General features: G+C 34.2%; 3 protein-coding genes across 3 annotated transcripts; 1 reads left to right on the plus strand and 2 right to left on the minus strand.

Moving 5' to 3' along the window:
• Positions 1-3,098: 3,098 nt before the first annotated feature.
• Positions 3,099-3,734, minus strand: LOC132637999 (serine/threonine-protein phosphatase 7 long form homolog). Its single transcript, XM_060354998.1, has 2 exons — positions 3,592-3,734; positions 3,099-3,501 (listed from the first exon to the last, which is right to left on the minus strand). The coding sequence occupies exons 1-2, from the start codon at positions 3,732-3,734 to the stop codon at positions 3,099-3,101; spliced, it is 546 nt and encodes a 181-aa protein (XP_060210981.1).
• Positions 3,735-10,027: 6,293 nt separating this feature from the next.
• Positions 10,028-11,749, plus strand: LOC132636895 (protein ANTAGONIST OF LIKE HETEROCHROMATIN PROTEIN 1-like). Its single transcript, XM_060353966.1, has one exon. The coding sequence runs from the start codon at positions 10,161-10,163 to the stop codon at positions 11,523-11,525; it is 1,365 nt and encodes a 454-aa protein (XP_060209949.1). The 5' UTR covers positions 10,028-10,160; the 3' UTR covers positions 11,526-11,749.
• Positions 11,750-24,247: 12,498 nt separating this feature from the next.
• Positions 24,248-24,610, minus strand: LOC132638000 (uncharacterized). Its single transcript, XM_060354999.1, has one exon. The coding sequence runs from the start codon at positions 24,608-24,610 to the stop codon at positions 24,248-24,250; it is 363 nt and encodes a 120-aa protein (XP_060210982.1).
• Between the last annotated feature and the right edge of the window lie 2,617 nt (positions 24,611-27,227).

Here is a 27,227-nt window from a genome sequence, read left to right on the forward strand (position 1 = left end):
AAAAGGGATAGTTGGTTAGGGAGATTGAATGAAGAAAAGGAGATGGTTAAATAGAATATTAATTTTGAATCAATCTTCAGTGGTAAATACAGGCTTTAATCATATAATCCAAGGCAATTAAATTTTGTATTCCAATCCAATGAAGTCAACTTCTTTTACACTCTTATTAGCTGACAGTTAAAACCCACATTTTTCCCAATCCAAGGCAATTAAATGTTGTATTCCAATGAATCCATGAAGTCAACTTTATTTAATCTTTATTACTCTTATTAGTTGACAGTCAAAAACCACATTTTCCCAATTAATTGGCGTCTCAAATAGTGCTCAAAAAAATTAGTTTGTACGTGCATATGCCATTCATGAGAACAGTATTTTAAATTGTATTCCCTCCGTCCCAAAATATTTATCATATTTCGCTTCTCGAGAATTATTTTAATATTTTCAAAAAAAATAAAATGGATGAGCATGAAAAGAGCTAAAACGACACTTATTTTGGAACGGACGGAGTAACTTATTATGATTAAATCATTTAATGAGGAAAAAATATATATATTAATTCATTATGATTAAGTGAGAAAAATCTAAGTGCAAATAAAATATCATTCATTAATTGATTTGATGTAAACATTCGGTTCGAATAAATTTTAACCCGTTCAACTTACTCAAAAGAGGGATGGTTGAATGATGAATAGGAGATGGTTAAATAGAGTAGTGGAGTATTAATTTTGCATCAATCTGCAGTGTAAAAAAATCTACATGCTTATAATCCCAGGCAATTTAATGTTGTATTCCAATGAATCCATGAAGTCAACATTTTTTAATACTTACTACTCTTATTAGTTGACAGTTAAAAACCACATTTTACCAATTAATTGGCGTCACAAATAGTTGTGCTCAACAAAATTTGTTTGTACGTGACACAAGCCAATTGAATCCGGAGCCAAAATGGCATGTTTTTTGAGCTAATACCTCAAAATAGGATGCCTTTTTTTTTTATATACCAAAATGGGTATTTCGTTGGTTATCCAACGAAATACCCGCAAACAACACTGTTCCGGTCCGGTATTTGTTGCATTTCGCTACACTTGTAGCAAAATGTAACAAATATTTTTTTTTTTTTTTTTGCATTTCGTTGGTATATGAACGAAATATGATTTTTTTTTTATTTCGTTCATATAAAAACCAAATAGGAATTTTTTTTTTTGTATTTCGTTGGTATATGAACGAAATAGGATAATTTTTTTTTTGTATTTCGTTTATAAAAAAAGTAAATATGATTTTTTTTAATTTCGTTTATATAAAAACGAAATAGGAAAATATAATTTATTTATTTTTTGCATTTCGTTGGTATATGAACGAAATAGGATAATTTTTTTTTTTTTGCATTTCGTTTATATTCCAACGAAATAGGAAATTATAATTTATTTTTTTTCGTTTATATAAAAACGAAATAGGAATATATATGTATTTCATTTATATACCAATGAAATAGGATAAAAAAAAAAATTGTATTTCATTTATATAAAAACGAAATAGGAATTTTTTTTTTTCGTTTATATACCAACGAAATGTTTTGTTCCATTTCGAAGGTATTTAACGAAACCCCCCCCCCCCCCCCTTTTTTACCGTTTATCTGCTCTCCATATCGCTATGGTTTTAATTTTATTTTTTTGTTCATTTATGTTGGTTATCAGTTTCAGACGAGCATTGAATAGTTGCCAAAATAATATCTTTTACATTTCGTGACTTAATTTGCGAAATTTTTCACTTTTCTCCGTTTATAAATATTGTCTTATCTTTACCTATGGTATATCCTTTGTCTTTCAATTTTTTTTTATCCATCTCATATCTTTCATCTATTGTTTTTCTCTTATCTGTTTCATATCCTTCAACTTTTATTTTTTCTCTCATATATTTCATAAAAGATGACGGAAACTCATGTTAAAGTGTATTTATTTTGGGGCGGTGAAGTTGTGTATGAAGCAGGTTCGGTTAGATACAGCCGTGGTCCTGAAATAGGGCAAAGGTTTCCAATTTCCCTAGGCAAAATACTAATTATGCTAAAATAAGAAAAGCTAATAAAAAATATCACTACCAGTAGCAAGTTGTAGCAAATTAGACATAACAAATTAAAACAAAATCAACCCATTATCACAGTACGAGTTAGCAAAAAATGAACAAATCTATAAAAACTCTATTGTTGTTATATTTTTCACATTTCTTATCAAAAAAATTCAAAAGGAAAAATACCTGATCATCAGTTAGGGTGTCTAAAACATCCCTACAAACTACTAGCAAAGCTCGTGCCTCGCTTTCACGAACTCCATGACGAGTCCACTTCTGGGCAAATACAATATCTCGTTCGTTTACTCTTGGAGGACGAAGTAATTGCTGCATCGGGATTATTCGCTCCCAAGCCCAAACCTGTATAAGTAAATTTAATTATGTAAATATTTTTTTAATTAAATAAAATAACCCGAAAATACACATGAAAATTGTGTTGTTATGGTTGGGTTCCGATAATGCGCTAATATTGTCATGCAAGTCATTCGACAATATTATAATTTTTAATGATTTATTATACAAATTATAACACTAGGAAATCTAAAATATTATTTAAAACGTAGCAGAGAAGTTGACTATTTAAACGTGTATCAAGCAATACTTTTAAATTGTTAGCATCATAATTCAAGGAAATATGGTTAGCTGACATTTAGATATATACACAAATATTAATAATCCAGATTGCATTATATATAGTGGTGCATTTAGTGTTTATAATAAAGCTCAACTTTCGGTTCCTAATTTCATTTTTCAAAATTTGGGTAATGGTGGTTATAAGAATGTTGTTTGATCTCTTATTTCTACTGAAGTAGAGCAATATAATATTGAAATTCATGTATCTGTAACAAAGCAATAAATCTACAAACATCACGGCTATTAGCCGTCGAAGCACGGCATAGACAATTGTACAAGTATGATAATGCTGCTGCTCCCCAAGCTTTCCCGCCGATTGCATCAAGGTCTATTATGTCAAGCAAAAAGTGTAAACTAAGCTTTGAACCAGTATCATCAGGGAATATAGTGCCACCAATCAATCAAAGCAGGTACAACCTGACCCTCTTTTGTAACTCAGCCTTATCAGTGTGTTCATCAATAATATCATTCTTGGCAATCAAGGTTTCCAAATGATTAGATAATTGTGTTATTACCAACAAACTATTACCTATAATTTCTTCTTCTCCGGGCAACCAACCAGTAAGGTCGTACATCAATTCCCGCCACGTTGATTTAGTTATATTTTTAACATTTCTCTGCACCAATGGGTGGCCATCCACGAGAATGCCATATAACACCTCGACATCCTGCAGTGTGATGGCACATTCGTCAGTCCGCATATGAAATGTATGCGTCTCTGAACGCCATCTCTCAATAAGTGCAGTGATGATTTCTTCATCATACTGCACATTACCTACTGCTAAAACTCCCCCAAATCCACACCTCTCAAAGTAATTAAGGATGCGATTATGTAAAGGGCATTGCCTCACGTGATTCTAAAATTCATGATTCGCACAACATATAGTTAAACACGCGTTCTGTCCAGTCAATTGTCCATCCCACACAGCCTGGGATCGATGCTGTTGTTGGAGTATTAATAAACTATAGTTTTCTGGACCTGGATGTACAGTGACTTTGGGGCGATCCATATCTATAACATTGCAACACCAAGCCATTGCTGTTAGAATAATTGACAACACATTACACAATTGTTTACTATATATTCAATAGGAAAGTCAACAAAGGTCAAACTATAAGATATATTATCACGTGAGAAAAGGAAAAAAATTAATAAGAGTACAACTGTCAAAAAATAATTGCAGCTCCCTATGTGGTCAACGAAATGTAATTAAACTTTTGGTTAAGCTCATAGTTAATTGTCATAATAGTATTCATCTTACATATAACTACTTCTTTTCTATTTAAAACAAACCATATGATTGGAGAGGGGATGCAAGGACAGTTTATTTTTTATCGGATCGGAACAGTATTTCGTTAGTTATCCAACGAAATATCCATTTTGGTATTAAAAAAAAAAGGACATGTTATTTTTGTCTATTAGCTTCAAAAATAAGTCCAACTTCCTCACAATTTCTTGATCTTATACTTTTAATTTGAAAAGTAAAAATTCTTCATGTTTATCAATAGAAAATATTCTCCAACGACTAGTCACAATTTGAACATAGAAAATGACCCAACAAATGATACAAATATCTTTATGTTATATTTAACAATCTTACTTTCCTCACAATTTCTTCATCTTTTTTTTTTAACTGTTGTTCTATGAAAATGACTAACTGAAAGAACATTTTATAATATAAATTTAGACCTTTTTAATCAGTAGCTTCAACGATCTTTTCAGTATTTTAATTGTAGTTCGTTGACCAATAAACTTTACTAACATTTTTTAAAGCTTTTTTTAATTGAAGCAACGACTGAAATTACCAACTATTGATTAATTAAACTTGTAACTTTTGTTTTATTTATTATAGTCTACTACACTAAGTATAAGATATAAATAAATCAAAAAAATAAATGTGAACTAATTTATAATGACTAAATCAAAAAATATATGTAAAAACTTATAAAATTAATAAATTACCTCAATTTGAAGAAGATTATGGAGCAAAAATTGAGGAATCCTTGTGATAGGATTAGTAGAAAAAGAAGAAAAGAATGAAGAACGGAAGAAGAGGAAGAATGGAGGTAGAGGAAGAACAGAGAATGGAGAAGGGAGAATGGAGAAGGGAAAATGGAGAATGGAAAATGGAGAGGATAAGGTAAAATAATTTAGGGTAAAAGTGGAGAGCAGAAAAAGGGTATGAACGAAATAAAAAAAAAAATCCTATTTCGTTGGAATATAAACGAAATGCAAAAAAAAAAAAAAAAAAAAATTATAATTTCCTATTTCGTTGGATATAAATGAAATGCAAAAAAAAAAAAATTATAATTTCCTATTTCGTTGGAATATAAACGAAATGCAAAAAAAAAAAAAAAAGAATTATCCTATTTTGTTCATATACCAACGAAATGCAAAAAAAAAAAAAAAATAATAATAATAATAAAATATATATATATATATATATATATATATATATATATATATATATATATAATCCTATTTCGTTTTTATATAAACGAAATAAAAAAAAATATTTTCATATTTTGTTTTTTATAAACGAAATAAAAAAAATTTATCCTATTTCGTTCATATACCAACGAAATGCAAAAAAAAAAAAAAAACCGATTTTGTTTTTATATGAACGAAATAAAAAAAAAATCATATTTCGTTTTTTAATAAACGAAATACAAAAAAATAATAATCATATTTTGTTCATATACCAACGAAATGCAAAAAAAAAAAAAATTGTTACAAATACCAGACCAGTGTTGCTTGCGGGTATTTCGTTGGATAGTCAACGAAATACCCATTTTGGTATATAAAAAAAAGGCATCCTATTTTGGGGTATTAGCTCTAAAAACATGTCATTTTGGCTCTGGATTCCAAGCGAATTCATGAGAATAGTATTTTAAACTGTACTCTTCCGTCCTGAGATATTTTTCATGTGTCGTTTTTCGAAAATTAAATTATATGAACTTTAACCAACATTTTAAGATACTCATAGTATTTTTTTCCCCGTATATTTTGAAAGATTGGTGCACATCTTACCAGAAGGAAGAGAAAAATGAAATACATGATAATTGACAACATGAAACTTAAGTGTAAGAGCCCGTTTGGCTTAGCTTAAAAAAATGGCTTATAAGCTGATTTGATCAAAAAATAACTTATAAGTCGAAAAAATTAAGTTGGGCTACCCCAACTTTTTTTTTTTTTGACTTATTCTAAGCATTTTTTTTTATTTTATAAACTGGTTTGTCAAACACTTAAAAAATCAAAAAACAGCTTATAAGCTGGTTTGACAACTTATAAGCTAATCCAAACGTGCTCTAAGTTAGAAATCAGATGTAATATACGTTAAACTCTTTAGTCCATCCAATGTTGATATGTTTGTACAATTGGAAAAACTTTATGGCGTGTGAGATATGCCATGTCATACTTGTGTGAGGGTCTCTATTAATGGACAAGTGCACATTTATGGGTCCCACTCCATTTTAACTTTTTCTTCTCTCTTCACCCACTTTCTTGAATTCACCCTCGTACCCCTCCAGCCATAACTTATTACTCCACTTACTAATCTCTCTTTGCCTAAGCTTGACAAAAATAATGTTAATTTTTTAGTTTGTTTACACAAGCCTTTTAATTATATTAATTTAAATAGCAAAACAAGACACAGTGGAAAAGATAACTTAATGTCTGGAAATTAGTTTTTCCGTATTTAATTAATTAATTAAAGTCATTCACAAGAAGAAGATAATGATAAAAATAAGAATGTCGAATTTTAATTATTAAGTTACATCTGTACAACAATAAACATTCATTAAAGTAACTTTTCCGTTATTTCACTAACACAGTGCACAAAAATAACATTATACCAAGTAGGAGTATATAAAGGAAATCGATAACTCATAACCAAATTGATAAATTGAGCTAGTTGAAATAATAATAATTTATTGGTTTTGATAATGAGGAAAAAAAATTAATCGTAATTTGATTTAAACTTGAAAAAACAAACCAACCTAACATTATATATATTCAGTTTTTAAAATTACTATATATTAAATATTTATTATAATCTACTTTGTAAAAATCTTTTTTTTTTTTACTTTGTCATAGTTTTTGTTTCTTAACATTTTTAACACCATATTTGACCTTGCAATTTTATCCCTGTGCGCGCGCGCGTCTCTCTCTCTCATATATTAATTTAAATGAATCCATTACACCTATGATATTTTTGTTATCCTTGACAAAAATTTATTCATTTTTAATCAAGTTTCTTATGGTATTGTAAATTTAGTTCTGTGTGTAATTGATTAACATGAACTGGAGTAGATATGATTGTATGAAATAGTATGGCAGTTGCATCATATTTCACAAAAAGCAAATTAATTTTGTTATAAAATATTTCACATCGAATCAACAAAAAATAAAAAAAAACCCAAAAAGCAATAAAACTCGATTTTATAGATTTAATTTATTTATAGATATAAAACACCGACACAATTGATTTGATTTAATAAATAAAAAAATTCAAATCAATCAGATCTATTTACACGTACCAAGCATCATATGAACAATATAAATATATACATGAATATAGAAAGAATTGGGTGAAGAAAAAAAATTATGACAGAAAACTAATTTAGAAAATAAAACAATGAGAGTAAAATACATAGAGAAGATGATTGCTGATGGTGAAAGCTGAGGTTGGAGAGAGAATTAGCACTAGGAATGAGAAGGGGTCATAGAAGTGGGACCTATATATATTTTTTAATAAAAAATTACCCTCACATGTCAAGTAATATTTATGTCTCACCCACCATAAAATTTTTCGTACAATTGTACTCCTGTCTCCTTTATGGAGTTAATGGGATTTTGACACATGGTGTGAAGAGTTGATACTCATTGAATTTTATTCCTACCTATAGAAGAAGATTACTATCATTGGGAACTATTTGCAAGTAATTGTAAATTTGTAATTTATGCACATTCAGCCGATAAAAGCTTACTCGCACCCTTTCATTATACCATATATTTAACTTGTTATGGTTAAATCATTCAATAAGAAAAAATATATATTCCATCCGTTCACTTTTACTTGTCCACTATTGACTTTGCACACCCCTTAAGAAATAATAAATGAAGTACATAATTTACCATAATACCCGGTTGATGTATAGTTTTATTGAACTTGAAAAATGATTTAAAATGAGTAATTAATGTTATGGGTAAAACAGGAAAAAAGAAATTGTCTTCTCTTGATATGCTAAAAGTGACAAGTAAAAGTGAAAATCTATTTTTAGAATACTGGACAAGTAAAAGTGAACGGATGGAGTACTAATTAACTATGATTAAGTGGGAAAATCTAAGTACAAGTAAAATGTCATGCATCTTTTGATTTGATGTAAGCATCGCGTACGAATACTTAAATGTTTACCTTTCGACTTATTAAAAAAGGGAAGTTGGTGAGAAAGATTGAATGAGAGGAAAGGAGATGGTTAAATAGATTATTAATTTTGCATCAATCTGCAGAAGTAAAAAAATCTACATGAAATCTACATGATTAATCATATAATCCAAGGCAATTAAATGTTGTATTCCAATGAATCCATGAAGTAAACATTATTAAATCTTTACTACTCTTATTAGTTGGCAGTTAAAAACCACATTTTCCTAATTAATTGGCGTCTTAAATAGTGCTCAACAGAATTTGTTTGTACGGGACACATACCAATTCATGAGAACAACATTTTAAACTGTACTCCCTCCGTCTTAAAATATTTGTCATGTTTCGCTTTTTGAAAATTAAATTATACTTATGAACTTTAATCAACATTTTAAGATATTTATAATAGTAATTTTCATATATTTTGAATATCTACATTTTAATTTTAATGTCAACTTCTAATAATTTTTAATGACAACTTCTAATAAATCCTTTTCAACTTCAACCAAATATGTCCAACAGTCTACTTGCACTTAAAATACTCTTTAAGATTTAATTTGCTTTGCAAAAGCTCCCTTGTTTTAATAATTATATATTCAACATCAAGTTTGGTTAACGTAATCCATTTTCGTTAATCAACGAAAATCCCCTCGTCTTTCCCATTTTCGAAACGTGGCCTTTAATCGTTTTATTTTTCCTAACCGCGTATTTGTCTTTTAATATTAAGCCTTATTTAAAATTAGCACTTTTAGTCCCTTTAGTATCCATATATTGTGATTTTTTCCCTCATAATTTTTGCTTAAATATATTTAATTTTCAATTACTTGACATATACAGTTTTTATCCTCTCATTGTCAAATCTTCACAAATTGCATAATTTATTAAGTGTTAAATCATTTAATTATCAATGTACTATGTTAATCATAGTCTATTGTTACTCTATGAGCCCATTTGGATTAGCTGGAAAAAAGTGACTTTTAAGCATAAGTGCTTAAAGTACTTTTTAAGTACTGAAAGTTATTTTATAAATAAATAATTACGTGTTTGGATAAAAGTGCGTAAAGGATTTTTAGAAGTAAGGATAGTATTGGAATTAACAAAAAATATAAGGGATAAAAGGTAAAGTTGTTGATCAAACCAAAATGGCTTTTAATCCAAAAAATAAAAAGTTGGGGTTGAGCAACTTCTTGATTTTGACTTATTTTAAGTATTTTTTAATTTAATTTAAGCTGTTTTCTATTTTACCAAACACCCAAATAAGTTTAAATTGGCTTATAAGTTGGTTTGACCAACTTATAAGCCAATCCAAACGGGTTCTATATCTTAACTTCTTAAGGTACTCCCTCCATTTTAATTTAGTATCTTAATTGGACTGTGCACAGAATTTAAGAAAATAACTGATTGAATATTATGATTTTAAATTAATATTCTCCTTGAATTTTGTGATCTCAAACAAGCCATGTCGAATGTTGGAATATATATAAATATTCTTTTTGAAACAAACTAAAAACATAAAAGTAAGAACATAAATTGAAACAAAAAAGTGTAATATAGTTCTAAAAATAATCCAAATATTACATGTTTACCTTATAAAGGGATCGAAAATACACATTTTTAGTTAATTAAATATTAAATATGCTTAGTCAAATAGTACAAATTATAAATGAGGGACGAAAAGTGTAATTATCTATTAATTTTATTCCAAATTTGTTAAAGAAGAAAACACCGACCAACCCCCGCCCCCACCACTCCCCACCCCCACCCCCCGAGGAATCTTCCTCTTCACCGCGTTATTTCCTTAACAACCCCCCCCCCCCCCCCCCACACCCCCCCATTTTCACCGTGTATTACTAAAATCTAGTACATGTGTATGTATATATATGTATGTAAAGCTCCACTTTCATTTCATCATGTCATACTTTCTTCTGTGTTCACACAATCTTCCTTTTCCATTGAATATTTTTCCTCTCTTTCATACTTCAAACTTCCAATACTTTCACACCTAAAAAAAAATCTTTCATTTCTTTCATTTTATTAATGGAAATATCTTCTTTCTCATTTCCTTCACAAGAAGACTTTAATTTCCCTCCTAATCCCAATTTCTTCACTTTCCTTCATCAAGAACTTGAAAACATGCCCAAAAAAATAAAAACCGACGATTTTGATCACACCCCAGTTGACGAAATCCTAAATAAATATCTTGGTCTCGAAAATTCAGTTGACAATCACGCTATTTTTGATTTTGAAAATCAAGAAAGTGACTCAAAAATGAATGATCAAGCATCTGTGTCTAGCACCAAAAAACGTGCTAGAGAAAATGTTGTTGAGATGCCTTTACAACAAAGGAGATTATGGGTTAAAAACAGGTCAAATGCATGGTGGGAACAATGCAACGGTCCTGATTTCCCTGAAGACGAATTCAAGAAAGCTTTTCGTATGAGCAAATCCACATTTAACGTAATCTGTAGAGAACTCGAATCAGTAATAACTAAAAAAGATACAATGTTACGTTTGGCTATACCTGTTAACCAACGTGTAGCTGTATGCATTTGGAGATTAGCTACAGGTGCACCACTTCGTGAAGTTTCTAAGCGATTTGGGCTTGGTATATCTACTTGTCATAAGATCGTGCTTGAGGTTTGCACAGCTATAAAAGGAGTACTAATGGGGAAGTTTGTACAATGGCCTGATGAGTTAAAGATGGAGGAGATTAAAAGAGAGTTCGAGGTTGTTTCTGGAATTCAAACTATTTGTGGATCAATGTACACTACACATGTACCAATTATCGCGCCAAAGGAAAATATTACAGCTTATTTCAACAAAAGGCATACTGATAGGAATCAAAAGACATCTTATTCGGTTACAGTACAAGGGGTTGTTGATCATAAAGGGATTTTTACTGATATTTGTATTGGATGGCCTGGATCAATGACAAATGATCAAGTCTTGGAAAAATCAGCACTTTTTGAAAGAGCGAATCGAGGAAATTTGAAGGATATTTGGGTTGTTGGGAATTCAGGATTTCCATTAACAGATTGGATTTTGGTTCCATTTACTCACCAGAATCTAACTTGGACTCAACATGCTTTTAATGAGAAAGTTAGTGATGTTCAAAAAGTTGCTAAAGAAGCATTTATGAGATTGAAAGCTAGATGGAGTTGTTTACAAAAAAGAACAGAAATGAAACTTCAAGATTTGCCTGTTGTTTTTGGAGCTTGTTGTGTATTGCATAATATTTGTGAGATGAGAGGTGAAGAATTAAGTGAAGAATTAAGGTTTGATTTGTTTGATGATGAAATAGTACCAGAAAATATTGTGAGATCAGTGAATGCTATGCAGGTTAGAGATCAGATTGCTCACAAGCTCTTGCATCATAATCATGCAGGCACCAGCTTCCTATAGAAAATTCAAGGTTTTGTTTACATTTTTAGAGATTATATCAATTATGATTTTGGGGGGTTAATTTTTTTCATGGCTTATTGTATTAAGTCATGTTATAGAATAATTTATTTTTAATCTTCATAGAAAATTTGGTTTTGCTTTTCAAGTATTGGATTGTTTTGGACATGGATTGGACTCATTTCTTTATCAGAGAAATTTTGCAATAGCAATTGGAAATTTCCTTCTACTTTTTTTTTTTTTTAAATTACCTTGGAGTTATCGATTTCCCTAAAATAATGTTGCGCTTGTATGGGATCATTAAAAAATGTACTACTTTTGAAGGATCCGGCACACACTCATAGGCACTAATGACCATAATCTTAAATCAAACACATGTGCAAGTGGAAATGTGACATCATTTGTACAAATTTTGCATATGTCACTATTTATTGAACCCACCTAACTTTTACATTAATCTTGTGAGTTAGCACTACTGAATATTTTCATTGACCTCATTAATAGCCTTAAGGCCCATGGGGGACTAGGGGAGCAATGAGGTTGACTTGTTACAAGTTTATTTTACTCCTCTGTGGGTTTCAGAACGGGACACCTGCAATCAACAATGTATTGACTACATGACTTGTGGAAAATACTCTCATAATCTGAAATTATCAGGTAATCGCTTGTAAAAAATGTTAGAAAACAGGATTTTCACTAATTAAAAGGATTCAAAATATAAAGAAGTAAACAATACAAAAGATTCAAGAAAATTTAATATATAATATATATTTGTATTATAAGGATTCATCATGAATTGACTAGTTTTACGTTAGCCGCCGACCTATAAAAAAAAAGTTAATCTATCACAGGATAGCTTCATACCTGCTTGTTAAGTACATAACTGGTGATTGATCGACATGCTTGGTTTTTCATATATACCTTATATTGCTAGTTTGGGTGTGTTTGCTTGAATTTGTGATTGATGTTCATTCCTCTTGTATACCATTCCATATGAAAATTCATTTTAGTTTTATTTGCAACTTATAACCATTTATGAGATTGAAAGAAAGATGAATCTGTTTACAGAAAAGAACAGAAAGTGAAACTTCAAGATTTGCCTGTTGTTCTTGGAACTTGTTGTGTATTGCATAATATTTGTGAAATGAGAGCTGAAGAATTAAGGTTTGATTTGTTTGATGATGAAATGGTTCCAGAAAATATTGTGAGATCAGTGAATGCTTTGCAGGCCAGAGATCAAACTGCTCACAAGCTCTTGCACCATAATCATGCAGGCACCAGCTTCCTATAGAAATTCAAGATTTTGTTTACATTCTAAGAGATTGAATCAATTCTGATTTTGGGGGGGTTAATTTTTTTCATGGCTTATTGAAGTCATGTTATGGAATAATTTATTTTTTATCTTCATAGAAGATTTGGTTTTGTTTTTCAAGTATTGGCTTGTTTTGGACATGTATTGGACTCAATTCTGTAATCAAAGATATTTTGCATAAACAATTGAAGTTTCCCTTGCAGAGTTACCTTTTCTTTTTCTTTCTTTTTTATGATAACCCTTGCAGAATTCTACCGTTATGTTGCTCGAAGTCTTTTAAAATGTTGCCGCACTCATATCGGATCATTCAAAAATGCAGTATTTTTGAAGGATCTGGCACATACCTATAAGTACTAATGAATATAATCTTAAGTCAAACTCAAGTGCAAGTATAATTGTGACATCATTTGTTCAAAATTTTGCATATGTCAGTGTTTATTAAAAAGAAAAAAAAAATGAACCCAACAAAATTTTTAATTGATCTTGTAAGTTACAGTAGTACTTAACATTTTTATTGATCTCATTTAAATTTAATTGCCTTAGGGCCCATTGTGGGACTAGGGGAGCAAACGAGGTTGACTTGCTTCAAAGTTTAGTTTACTTACTCTTGTGGATTTCAGAAAAGCATACCTGCAACCAACAGTATGTCGTCGACTGTATGACTTGTGAAAGTATTCTCTGACTCTACAATTATAGGAAATTACTTGGATCCAGATTTTTATCAAAAGGAATTTAAAAATATAAAAAAATAAACATATAAAAAAAAATCGAGATGCAACGTATATATATATCAAAAGAAAAACTGGTAAATTTATAGTTATATAGTACCTTTTAGTGATAGTTAGGATGGAACGTGTGACTGCTTGAATTTGTTGACTGATGTTTATATCCTCTTTGTAACAATTCTATATGAAAATTCATTTTAGTTTTATTTGCACCAAAACTATTTATTCTTGATTGCCATTGGTTCCAACTCTATGCCCAATAAAAAATGACGTTCACCCGAGGCTGATTCAGGATTTAAACTTATATTTCTTAACTGATTTCAGAGGTGAATCCGAAATTTCAAGAGGATGGGTTCACCATTGTTTCATCTAAGTATATTTTCTTTTTTGCCTTTTGGGACTTGGGTAGTTAGAAATAAAGAAAAAAAAATATAGTAATTAGATGTAATATAAGAAAGAAAAACGTTTTTGCCTTTTGGGTAATAAGAACTAAAGAAGAAAAAGAGTTTAGAAATAAAATAAAAAACGAAAGTTAATGGTTGCTTTAGAAATAAAATTAAAAAAAAACAAAAAAGCACAACAAGCAAGGTTTGATCCTCGATCTTAAGGAATTAAACTAAGCCCCTAACCAATACTGCACTCGACTTAGTTTAACCATGTATTCCTCAAGTTAATATTAGATATATTTTCAGAATTATACATATAATATATCGAGTTTAGTCGAGTAATCATGTATTTACGTGACTCAATTTTTGTACATAAATTTGCCTCTGACTGATTTCATTGCGCTCTTATAATTATGAGTTTAGAAATCACATACATATACACATTGCGTATAAAAATTATAGGGTTTTGTTGATCCTTTGAATATATATTGCATCAGCCCTAATGTCAGCCAGCGACAACCCAAATAAGATGTACAATAAGTTTAACTTACAACAGCAAGTAATCAATAATATAAGTAGATAATTTCCATAACTAACTAAAATACATTAATCTTAAGAAAAAATGGTTAACTAGTTTTGTGTGGAAGAATTACTGGTAATCTATTTTTCACAGGTTTTCATACGTAATGGTTGTGTCATGATGATATAACAACGAGTATTGTCATTTTCCTCAATAATTTGTTGACTTAGACTAGATCGACAGATACAATTTGGTCTAAGTTGACTGGATTATGATAATCCAACAGGATAACAAACTGTATTGACAGTCAAAAGAAATAATTTTAAGGATTGCACCGCCATTGACTGCCTCAAATCTTCCCCCCAAAATGTCAAATTACCTTGAATTTGGTGCCAAGTACATAAATCTAAAAATTCCCCATAAATAAACACAAGAAGGCAAAGTTCCAAATTTGCCACTAAATCATGTGATTGATTTTAAATTTCCATCGTTAATAGTTGGGGTCAGATTTACCATTCCAATTACAAAAATGGACTTGCTTTATCCTGGTAACTAACGGTCAACTATTAAAGACTAATTTTTACTAGTAACACATATTTCAACGGTAAATTTGAATTATTTCGTATAGTTTAAGGATAAATTTGAATACTTTTCAAACCCTTACACCTCAAATTGTAAGCCGCCTCAATGCCTCCTAATTTGATATTAAACCGTTTGAAATTGTGCGATGAATAATTACTGTAGTGAAATTGTAGTTTGAAGCATTTTGATGAATATCTCGATTAAGAGAGTTTGGCTGATCAAAGTTTGCTGAAACTTTAGGAATACGAAAGAGCTGAGGTTTCTCTAGATGTTTTGACGGTTCGTAAAAGTTATCACAACGGTAGAGCTTCCACTGTCACAGGTGAGCTCCACATCGAAATTATCCTAATTGGTTGTTCAAATTTGCCCTTAACTATAACGATCTTTATTTTTCCCCTAAATTGTGCATTGACGATACAAATTACCTTTTGATAGTTGACACTTTGTCAATAAGAATAAATCTAACTCATTTTTGTAACGTTAAGGATAGATATGATCTCAACTATTACAACAACAACAACATACCTAGTAAATTCCCACAATGTGGGGTCTGGGGAGGGTAGAGTGTATGCAGACCTTACCCTCACCTTGAGGCTGTTTCCGAAAGTCCCTCGGCTTAAAAGAGAACAAGACAAAAAGTTAGATAAGGACAAGCATAACAAAACAATATGAAAACGAGAAGCAACAAAAGCGAGATAGTCATGATAAACAGTAGCTACCATAAATAAATAAGATACTCGAAATACAAGACCCAACAATATAAGCAGAAATCAGATGGCAATAAACGAATGAGCAAACTACAACTACTAGGACGAAAGAAGTAAGCGAGACTACTTCCTAACCTTCTATCCTAATCTGAGTCCTCCACAACCTCGTATCTAAGGTCATGTCCTTGATAAGCTGAAACTGCGCCATGTCCTGTCTAACCACCTCTCCCCAATACTTCTTTGGTCTACCTCTACCTCTCCTGAAACCGTCCATAGCCAACCTTTCACACCTCCGCACTGAAGCATCTGTGTCTCTCCTCTTGACATGTTCAAACCATCTCAGTCTCGCTTCCCGCATCTTGTCCTCCACCGATGTCACTCCCACCTTGCCCCGGATATCTTCATTCCTAATCCTATCCTTTCTAGTTTGGCCACACATCCACCGCAGCATTCACATTTCCGCGACTTTCACCTTCTGAACGTGAGAGTTCTTGACTGGCTAACACTCCGCCCTGTACAGCAAAGTCGGTCTAACCACCACTTTGTAGAACTTGCCTTTAAGTTTTGGTGGCACTTTCTTGTCACACAACACTCCAGAAGCGAGCCTCCATTTCATCCATCCTGTACCAATGCGATGTGAAACATCATCGTCGATCTCCCCATCACGCGTATTCCACTGCATTGTTCGCCGTGCCTCGATGTGAGGGGGCAGGTATACATGTACATGGGTTGTGGAGTATGCTGTGCCATGTACACACATTCTGATATATGATAATATGATATGATATGGCCATCTGATATGTTTGATATGTGCACATTCTGATATGATATGATATGATATGATATGTTACGGAGCTATTCCCTACTCTAGAGTATGCTGTGTTGTGGCGCCAGTGACGGGGTGGCGACCACGTTCTGTTTACCGTGTCCCATAATGGGGCCGGATATAGCATATGTTCTGACATGCATTCCCTATGTTTTGCAAGTAAGCATTTTGATATTTCGGTTATTGCACTTACTTTTCTGTACTCCCTGCTCAGATTATGATTCTGTTTATTGTATCTCATGCTTTACATACTCAGTACCTATTCCGTACTGACCCCCTTTCTTCGGGGGCTGCGTTTCATACCGCGCAGGTACACCCATACGATGCGAAGTTATTATAGAGGATGTTCCAGCAGAGTTGGCAAGCTCCATTTGCTTCTGGAGTGTTGCCAAGTCAGAGTTTGTATGTGTGCTTCTTCTGGATTGATGTTAGAGACTTTGCAGACAGAGTCGTGGGTATAGTATGTCAGTTATGTATGCGGCTTCATCAGCCGATACGTCATTCTGTATTATGTGTTAAATTCTGTATGATCATAGATTCTGTTTGATTTGGAAAGCATCAAACAAGCATATTTTGAGAGTTTATTATATATTTTATTTTTATCTGATTTAAAAAGTCTACTCAGATTACGTGTGTCCCAAAGTTCTGTGGGTTCGCTCGGCTTCGGATGTGGGGCCGGGTGCCCATCACACCCTAGTGGAATTGGGGTGTGACAAAGTGGTATCAGAGCAGGTTTGTCCTAGGGGTTGTCTGCAAAGTCGTGTCCGGTAAAGTCCTGTTTATGATGTGAAGCGCGCCACATTTATAAACAGGAGGCTACGGGGCATCTAGGGATTGTTGACCCTTTTTGCTATCTTAGATCGTGCGATAGAGCCGAGTCATAGGAAAATGAAATCCCTTATATGAGCTTTACGTACGACGGGAGAAGGTAAGGGATGACACGGAAGGTTACGAAGGTATTGTTGACATTTGTGGCGTGCAGATTCTGAATAATAAGAACGGTAAAGAAGACTCGATTAAATTTTTCAAAATATGGTAAGCCAACCAGGTATATCTAACAGGAAGAAGCATGGAATGGAAACACTGTAAATAGACGATAAGTGGGATGTGACATTTTAGAAAAGCTACAGATTTGGGCACGACGTAAAGAACGATTGTATGACAGATGATTAACAGTCCGAAGAGTTAAAAAGGGATAAAAATTTGAAGTTAGTAAGAACAAGGTTTGTTGGATGATTCAGAGAAAGTTAATAATCAGTTTTGCTGTAGATTAGTAGGTGCGGATGGTAAGAGGAAATCTGTACATATGGATACCTGAGTACTTATAGGTAGTGGCGACGAAGGTATGTCCGCCACCATTAGTAATCCGGAAGCCCAGGACAGGCAACAATGATACACATAAGCGAAAAGGGTAAAATGGTAATTGTACAAAGAAGGACGTAATACGAAAATGCTTCGGAACCTGTAAGACCTCGACTGACCTCAAATCATGTAATAAAGGTCGTACGAGAAAGCGGACGCGATTATATCAGTATTAAGGCATTGAATTCCATCAAGTTTCGAGGTTAAGCGTGCTAAGGTGGGAGGATGGGTGACCCCCTGGGAAGGATGCAAGAATCCTATATATTCAGACATAAGAGACAGATGAAACGCTAGGATAGTTTGAGTGAAATTAGAGTATATGGGATGGTTGGAGACCATGAAAGGCCACACAGCACGCGACAGACTAGACTAGAAGAGAGACAGAAAGTACGCCACAGCTTTGGAATTATGATAGGATTGAATAGCGTTTGGAGGTATTTTGTGGGATAGTTGGTAATAATTATATATGTATGTATGAATAAGTACGACATCCCATATGTGATCGTATCGGCGGACATGTGAGTCCCAGCAACTGGCACTATGGTGTAGAAGGTATTAATTGAGTAAGGGCACCGAAGTTTAAATGACAACAGGAATAAATGGTGCAAGTGCTATAAGGCAAGCTGTTATTACTCTCACTACAGGCTAAGACTGGAAAGGTTATAAAACAACTATATTTGAAAAATGAAAGAGAGTGAGTAGATGGAAGACAAAGAGACCAAAATGTCAGAAAAAGGTAAGAAATTCCGGTAAGGGAAGCCCGAGAGAAGTTATCGGCAAAGTACGAGATTATTTGAATAAAAATTCGAAGATAGGCTTATGAAAAGGATAAGATGCGGTCATATGGAGCAAAAGAGGAACGTGTGAGGTTCGAGAACCAATTTCAAAAAAAAAGTGGGACTAAAGAAATAGTGACTACGACAAGGAATGTGAAGTAAGAAAAAGAACGATAAAGCCGTGTGACGATGACAGTAGATTTGGCATATAAAGGGACAATATGCAGTCGCGTTAATGTGATTACCTCGAATGTAAAAGTGTTTGCCTGGAAGGATGATCTAGAAATGAAACAGATTTGCGAGCCTAAGTGAAAATTTCGTAAACTTCAGAATCGATGCCACAAATGGCAAAATCAGAAAAGTATTCGAGGATGGAAGGCACCTTAAGAGAACACCAAAAGCCGATGGATATTTATATCATGATAAGCGAGGCTGCAATACTGTAGATTAGATAAAAACAAGGAACAGCTTGTGGCCATATCGGATCGTCAAGTGGAGATTACGTACCAAAGATGTGGCTTTTGTTAAGGTATTGTGACGAAACAATAACAGAGTAGAGATGACTTGGGAAGGACAAGGATACTAACTTGGTATGGTGGGTTAGAAAACCAATGACACGGAATAAGGATTCACGTAAAGACCGAGAAGTTTGATTATAAAGGAAAATATGGTAGAAGATAAGGAATGGGCATGAAGAGAAGGATAACTAGAAGAGGGACCCCCCCCCCCCCCCCCCCCGGGAAGTGTTATAAGATCCCATAAGGGCAGCTGAACATTCGAGGACGAATGTTTTAAAGGAGGGGAGGATGTTATATCCCGCATTTTCAGAGCATGAGCGTGACACGTGCTTCCTAAAAAAAATTGACAATCATGTTGTTGCTACATAATTTAAACTCACGTTGATAGTGTTGTATCCCGTATTTTTGAACGTCGAATTATTTGTAAGCTGAGGTGGGGCCCACACGTCAAGATTTTTTTTGGAACATATGACAAGTTATATGAATCACATATGTAAAGTTAAACACAACTCACGAAGGACTCTTGGGCCAAATCAAAGTGGAAGCCCTCCAAACGAATATTTTTAAGAAAACGTTTTCGGGTGACCTGACTTTGAGGGGCAAAAACGGTATTATAAGTTTGGAATTTGGAAAAATACCAAGAAATAGAAGTTGTAGATAATTGAATTAGCTTTCCAACCATAGGTCGTGGGTTACCAGGTGACGTCGGTACAAGGAGATATGGACGTTTTAAGGTCGAAAGGTCAGTGGGCTAGGCCCAACTCGGGGCCAACCGGGTTAGGCCCGTGACAAAAAAAAGAAGAGAAGAAGAGGCCCAATAGGGGTCATTCGGCCATGGTCCATAAAAAGGACCCAAGCCCAAGTGAATTCATCCATGTGATGAATTAATAAAAGGACCATTTAATTAACATATTATCCATAGAACTTTCAAGACAAATTGAGAAGGAGAAAAACAAGAGCAAGAACACCAAAAATAAAGGGCCATTCGGCCAAGACCCTCCAAATTTGACCCCTTAAAATCTTGTCCCCAAAATTATTTTCTTGTGGTATTCCTACTAATTCAAGGGTCCTCTACAACGTGGTGTAGTTATTTCGGAAGATAAGTCGTTTGTTTCGTAGATTTGGCACTTTGGTCAAGTGAAGAAGTTAGGAAGAAAAGGTAAGAATTAATTCCTTTTTATGTGTTATGAAGGTTTTATTTATGTTGTGGAATGTAGAAAGGAGAAGAATTCATGAAAATATGAAAGTTGCATGATGAATATATATATATATATATATATATATATATATATATAGCCGTGGGTATGTATGTGTGTAGAAGGATAAACCAATTTTATTTGTTATGTTAATTGTGTTGTTGAAGCCTTGTAATGGAAATGGAAGGAAATGGTTCAAGTTGGTATGGAAAATTGTTGAAAATGATTATAGGAAATTATGTGATTTTAATGTAGTTTTTATGTAATTATGGAAGTGAAGTCTAAATGTGAATTATTATGTTGGTTGGTGGATTTGGAGGGATGTAAGTCCATATTAGCATGAAAGATTGGTTGTTAAGTTGTTATGGGAAGTTTTGTGATTTTATGGTAGATTTATGTAATTATGAAAATGAAATTGTTAAGGTGCAAATTATGATTATTGTTGATGAAATTGGAAGATGAAAATGTGTTATGAATATTTATGTCGAAAATTAGAAGTTTCGGATGAATTATGGTTTTGGTGGAATTTTTGTATATTTTGTAAATATTTTGTAGAATGATATGAAATGCTTCCGAATTGTATTGGAATGATCTTGATTAGTAAATGGATATGAAAACATTGATATTAGTTTGGAAGTGCGAAGTTAGATTGGGAGTTGTCGCACTATGTTGGAAAGAAGATTATTTATGCTAGAATGTGTTTTGTAGTGATTGTTGATGTTGTGGGTATTGTTGTTGGTTATTTTGGCCGAGTTAAAATCTCGGGGATGTTAAATTTATAGGGGAGATGCTGCCCAAATTTCTGTAGAAAAGTGTTAATTTAAGATCCAGGTCCTAAAGTCTTATAGTTAACATTTGGTAATTGCGACCAATTGTAGATTTTGGAGGAAACGGGAATTGAGTTTGGAGAGGCGCAAGGAGCGAATAAGGTATGTAAAGCTTTACCTTTCCTTCTCTTGGCATGTCTTAGGTTTGATAGGTTTGGATACGAGCCTCGGGGACGACTCTACTCTTAGGAATCCGCATTTAAATTTGCCCCTTTTTCATTCAGTAGAATTGAATTAAATATTTTATGAATAGTGAAAAAATTGCCTAAACACCTAGAACTTGCGCAACTAGGACCCGACTACTTTAAAACTCTCACAAGTGACGTCATGAAGTGTAACGTACGTAAATTGTGTACGCCACCTCAGTTGACCCGAGGTGGGCCCACTAATCCCGATTTATCTCCTATTGTATTATTGTCTCATTTTCGAGCGATATTAAAGGAAACATTTTAACTATCCTTCTAACTACTAAATGACAATTATTTTAAATATTCATTTAAGTCTTATAAACTATTTTGGAACATGAAAACGATCCCAGAAAGATTGTTTCTACGTAACTCACTATGACATCCGAAATACACCTACTATGATTATTGTCCGATTTCATTATTACGATTTGTCATTCGACATGTCCTATCGAGTCTTTGTAAATGTATTGTATTTTACATTGCATTTAGTTTCTCACTACTCCACTCGTGGACGCCTCAATGTTTCCCTCACTGAGCCCGGGCCAGGATATGTTATCACGCGTATTCCACTGCATTGTTCGCCGTGCCTCGATGTGAGGGGGCAGGTATACATGTACATGGGTTGTGGAGTATGCTGTGCCATGTACACACATTCTGATATATGATAATATGATATGATATGGCCATCTGATATGTTTGATATGTGCACATTCTGATATGATATGATATGTTACGAAGTTATTCCCTACTCTGGAGTATGATGTGTTGTGGCGCCAGTGACGGGGTGGCGACCACGTTCTGTTCACCGTGTCCCATAATGGGGCAGGATATGGCATATGTTCTGACATGCATTCCCTATGTTTTGTGAGTAAGCATTTTGATATTCCGGTTATTGCACTTACTTTTCTGTACTCCCTGCTCAGATTATGATTCTGTTTATCGTATCTCATGCTTTACATACTCAGTACCTATTCCGTACTGACCCCCTTTCTTCGGGGGCTGCGTTTCATGCCGCGCAGGTACACCCATACGATGCGAAGTTATTATAGAGGATGTTCCAGCAGAGTTGGCAAGCTCCATTTGCTTCTGGAGTGCTGCCAAGTCAGAGTTTGTATGTGTGCTTCTTCTGGATTGATGTTAGAGACTTTGCAGACAGAGTCGTGGGTATAGTATGTCAGTTATGTATGCGGCTTCATCAGCCGATACGTCATTCTGTATTATGTGTTAAATTCTGTATGATCATAGATTCTGTTTGATTTGGAAAGCATCGAACAAACATATTTTGAGAGTTTATTATATATTTTATTTTTATCTGATTTAAAAAGTCTACTCAGATTACGTGTGTCCCAAAGGTCTGTGGGTTCGCTCGGCTTCAGATGTGGGGCCGGGTGCCCATCACACCCTAGTGGAATTGGGGTGTGACACAACCCCATCAGAACAGAGAAGTGCTTCGAGTCTCCTCCTACTGTCCTTACCCTGGTCTTGACTCCATCATACATGTATTTTATCGCTCTAATGTGCACCACAGGTACACGTTTAGCCTCCAAGCATCTCCAAAGAACCTCTCTCGGCACTTTGTCGTAAGCCTTTTCTAGGTCGATGATTACCATGTGCAAGTCCCTCTTCCGCTCCCTATACTGCTCCGCCAATCTCCTTACAATATGAATGGCTTCTGTAGTCTAGCGTCCCGACATGAATCCAAACTGGTTCTCTGAAATAGATACACCTCGCCTCACCCTCATCTCCACCACCCTTTCCCACACTTTCATAGTGTGACTTAGCAGCTTGATACCTCTATAGTCGTTGTAGCTTTAAATGTCGCCCTTGTTCTTATACAAGGGAATCATTGTACTCCACGTCCATTCTTCGGGCATCTTTGCCGTCTTGAAAATGACATTGAACAACCCAGTCAGCCACTCCAAGCCTACCCTGCCCGCACTCTTCCAAAATTTCCCCGGGATCTCGTCAGGTCCTGTCGCTCTTCCCCTGCGCATCCTATGAACAACTCTCTTAACCTCCTCAACCTTTATACTCTTACAATATCCAAAGTCGCGACGCCTATCGGAGTACTCCAAATCTCCCAACACAATGTCTCTGTCCCCTTCTTCGTTCAAGAGTTTATGAAAGTATGATTACCATCTCCTTCTGATGTGGGCTTCCTCCACCAGCACTTTTCCATCCTCGTCCTTGATGTACTTCACTTGATCCAAATCGCGTGCCTTCCTCTCTCTCGCCTTGGCAAGCCTGAACAACTTCTTATCCCCACCTCGATCCTCTAGTTCTGCATAAAGGCGTTCGAAGGCTGCCGTTTTTACCATCGAGACCGCCAACTTCGCCTCCTTTCTCGCCATCTAATACTTATCCTTGTTCATCCGCTTCTCTTCATCATCCTTACTGTCTACCAACTTCGTATACGCCTGCTTCTTTGCTTCCACCTTCCCTTGTACTTCTCCATTCCACCACCAATCCCCTCGGTGCCGACCACGGCGACCTCTTCAGACCTCCAGTACATCTTTAGCTGCTTCCTTAATACAACTGGTCGTCCTATCCCACATACTGCTCGCATCCACCCTACTATCTCATGCTCCCATAGCCATCAACTTCTCCCCCATTTCTAGGGCACTAGACAACGTCAAACTCCTCCACCTAGTCCTCGGTCGGTCATCCACGACCCTCGCTTTCTTCACCCCTTTATCTTCAAATCCATCACCAATAACTTAGGTTGGGTCAAAAGATTCTCACTCGGAATTACCTTGCAGTCCTTACAGAGACCTTTATCATCTTTTCTAAGGAGCAAAATTTATATCTGCGTCGCTGCCACCGAGCTACTAAAGGTTACCAAGTGCTCCTCCTTCTTTGAAAAACTCGAGTTGGCTATCACCAATCCAAAGGCCTTTGCGAAATCCAGGAGTGAGACTCCTTCTTCATTCCTGTCCCCGAAGCCAAACCCCTCATGCACATCGTCATAACCCCTCGAAACAGAACCAATATGCCCATTGAAATCTCCTCCTACAAATAACTTCTTAGAAGGCAGTATACTTCCCACCACTTCGTCCAAGTCCTCCCAAAAGCGCCTCTTTTCCTTCTCGCCCAATCCCGCTTGCGGCGCGTAAGCACTAATGATGTTCAAGGAGAACCCTCCAATGACTAACTTAATCGCCATCATCCTGTTATTGACCCTCCTAACCTCTATCACCTGATCTCTCAACTCACTATCTACTAAGATCCCTACCCCATTCCTATACCTCGACTTACCCGAGAACCAAAGCTTATACCCGTCCACATCCTTAGCGTTAGGTCCTATCCATTTAGTCTCTTGCACACAAGCAATATTAATCCTCCTATTCCTAAGCGTCTTAACTAACTCTATAAACTTCCCCGATCAAGTCCCAATATTTCAAGACCCTACTCTGAACCTAGAAACTCCCTTAACCCCCTTCGGCCCCCCAAACCCTAGCCCCCGTCCCCAACCGAGAACATGACCCTAGTCTACCATCCCTTACCAAAGCCACTAAAGCAAATAGACGCTAGTCAAAGGTCAATCTAAAACAAACAAAGGATTAATACTAAAGCACAAGTTAGCAAGAGTCTAAAGGCAGTGCAAATAAGTAATCAAGTACGCGGAGCAGGCAAAAGTTTATAAGGCTAATAGACAGGGAATGGATATGGGCTACCGGAGGTACCAACTCCAAGTAAATATGACCAGTTCACCACCGAAAAATCCCTATTTGCCGCCGGAAAGTACTGTTCACTAGCCGGAATTACTATTCACCACCAGTACCTGTCGAAAACTTGGTTACCTATGATGAAACTGACCGGAGACCTCCTGGGGAAGGAAACTGACAAGGCTCACAATGTAAGTGGGTCCCACCAGTGCCACGTAAGCAATAATGAAAAATTATACACCATTTAAAAAGCTAACTGCCTTCAATTAACAATTTCCATTTTCTATTTTTTTTTTCCTTCAAAGTTCCCTCCGTTCAACTCCGTCTTCATTCTCCTAATACAATCTACGTATCAAAACAAAAAAGTTTAAATAATTTCCCTCTCTTTCGGTTTTTAATATTTTTAGAGTTTAGTGTGGAATTTTTTATGTTGTGTATTTTAGGATTTGATTAAACTTTCTCATTATTTCCGCCAAATGTAACAAATACTCCCTCTGTCCCAATTTATGTGATCACATTTATTTGTTTTGATCGTGAATTCGGACATACTATCTTTATATTTTTTTTAAAATAATGTACATATTTAGAAACTATATAAAAAGAAATATAAGTCACAATGATTAACAATTTTAAATAATTAAAAGACATATGAATAAATCGCGGTAAATTTTTTCTCGAAATTTGAATTGTGTCACATAAATTGAGACAGAGAGTGTATATATATTGTATAAAATATTTGACAAAGACTAAAGAGATTATTTGAACCTACCCGCGAATATAAGGGACTATTTTTGTCTAATTTCCAATTACTTGTTTTTTCTCAAAGTTCTCTCCGTCCAATTCTGTCTTCATTCTCCGATACAATCTTCATATCAATAAAATAAAAGTTCAATAATTTCCCCTTCTTTCGGTTTTTAATATTTTTAGTATTTATGCTAGTTTTTTGTGTTGAATATTTTAGAATTTGATGAGACTTTTTTGGTGTTAGTGATTAAATTTTTTTCACTATTTTCGTCAAATATAACGAATATAAATTGTTAAATATTTGACATACACTAAGGGGTGTAGACAAAATTATCCCAGGATTATAATCTCGGGACTAATTTATCCCATCTAGGAGATGGGATAAAATAATCTCAGGATTAATGGGATAAGATGAGATATCCATGTTTAAGTTTGAGATGCCCTTTATACTTTGTTTTGTACAAGATATAAATTTATCCCAGAATAAATTTATACCTTATACCAAATATGATATAAAATTAATCCCACAATTAGTGATGGGGATATATCCTAGCTAATACCGTGTACCCAAACGACCCCTAAAAGTATTACTCCCTCCTTCCCAAAAAGATTGTCCTGTTTTGACTTGGCACAAAATTTAAGAAATAAAGGAAGACTTTTGAAATGTGTGATCCAAAATAAGCTTTAGATATTTGTGTGGCTGTAAAAATCATCTCATAAAGTTAAATTGTTTCTAAATATAGAAAACAAATAATCTTTTTGGGACAGATTAAAAAGGAAAGGAGGACAATCTTTTTGGGACAGAGATAATATAAAGGACCAAAACTGTGCAGTGAAAATAAGAGACAATTTTTGGTCCTGTGCAGTACATAAGAGACAATTTTTATTGAAAACCTTCAGAGCACAACGGGGCCCACAATGTAAGTGGGACCCAGCTGAAAATACAGTGCCACGTTGGCAATAAACAATAAATTAACGAGTGAAAAATAGGACCAATTTCACATAGTTCAGGGACAAGTACGAATACTTTCCTCTTATTCTGACGTGGCATCTCCACCATCTTAGTAGGCGTTTGGCCATGAAAACCAAATATTTTCACTTTATTTGGTATTTTGAAGTTAGAGTTGAAGTTATGTTTGGTTATAGTTTTGTAAAGAATATTTGATTGTTTGAATGTATTGAAAATGAAAACAAGTTTTTTAGTGTTTTACAAAATCATTGTATTTGAAATTTCCATGACCAAACATTAATTTTCAAATAAAGTGAAAACGTTTTCTGGAAAAAAGTGAAAAAATTTCATGGCCAAACGGGCCCTTAATAACTCAATTGTTTGACTACCTAAATTTCCACGTTATTCATAAGAGTTTGAAT

The sequence above is a fragment of the Lycium barbarum genome, chromosome 4 (assembly GCF_019175385.1).
Source record: "Lycium barbarum isolate Lr01 chromosome 4, ASM1917538v2, whole genome shotgun sequence".
NCBI lineage: Eukaryota > Viridiplantae > Streptophyta > Magnoliopsida > Solanales > Solanaceae > Lycium > Lycium barbarum.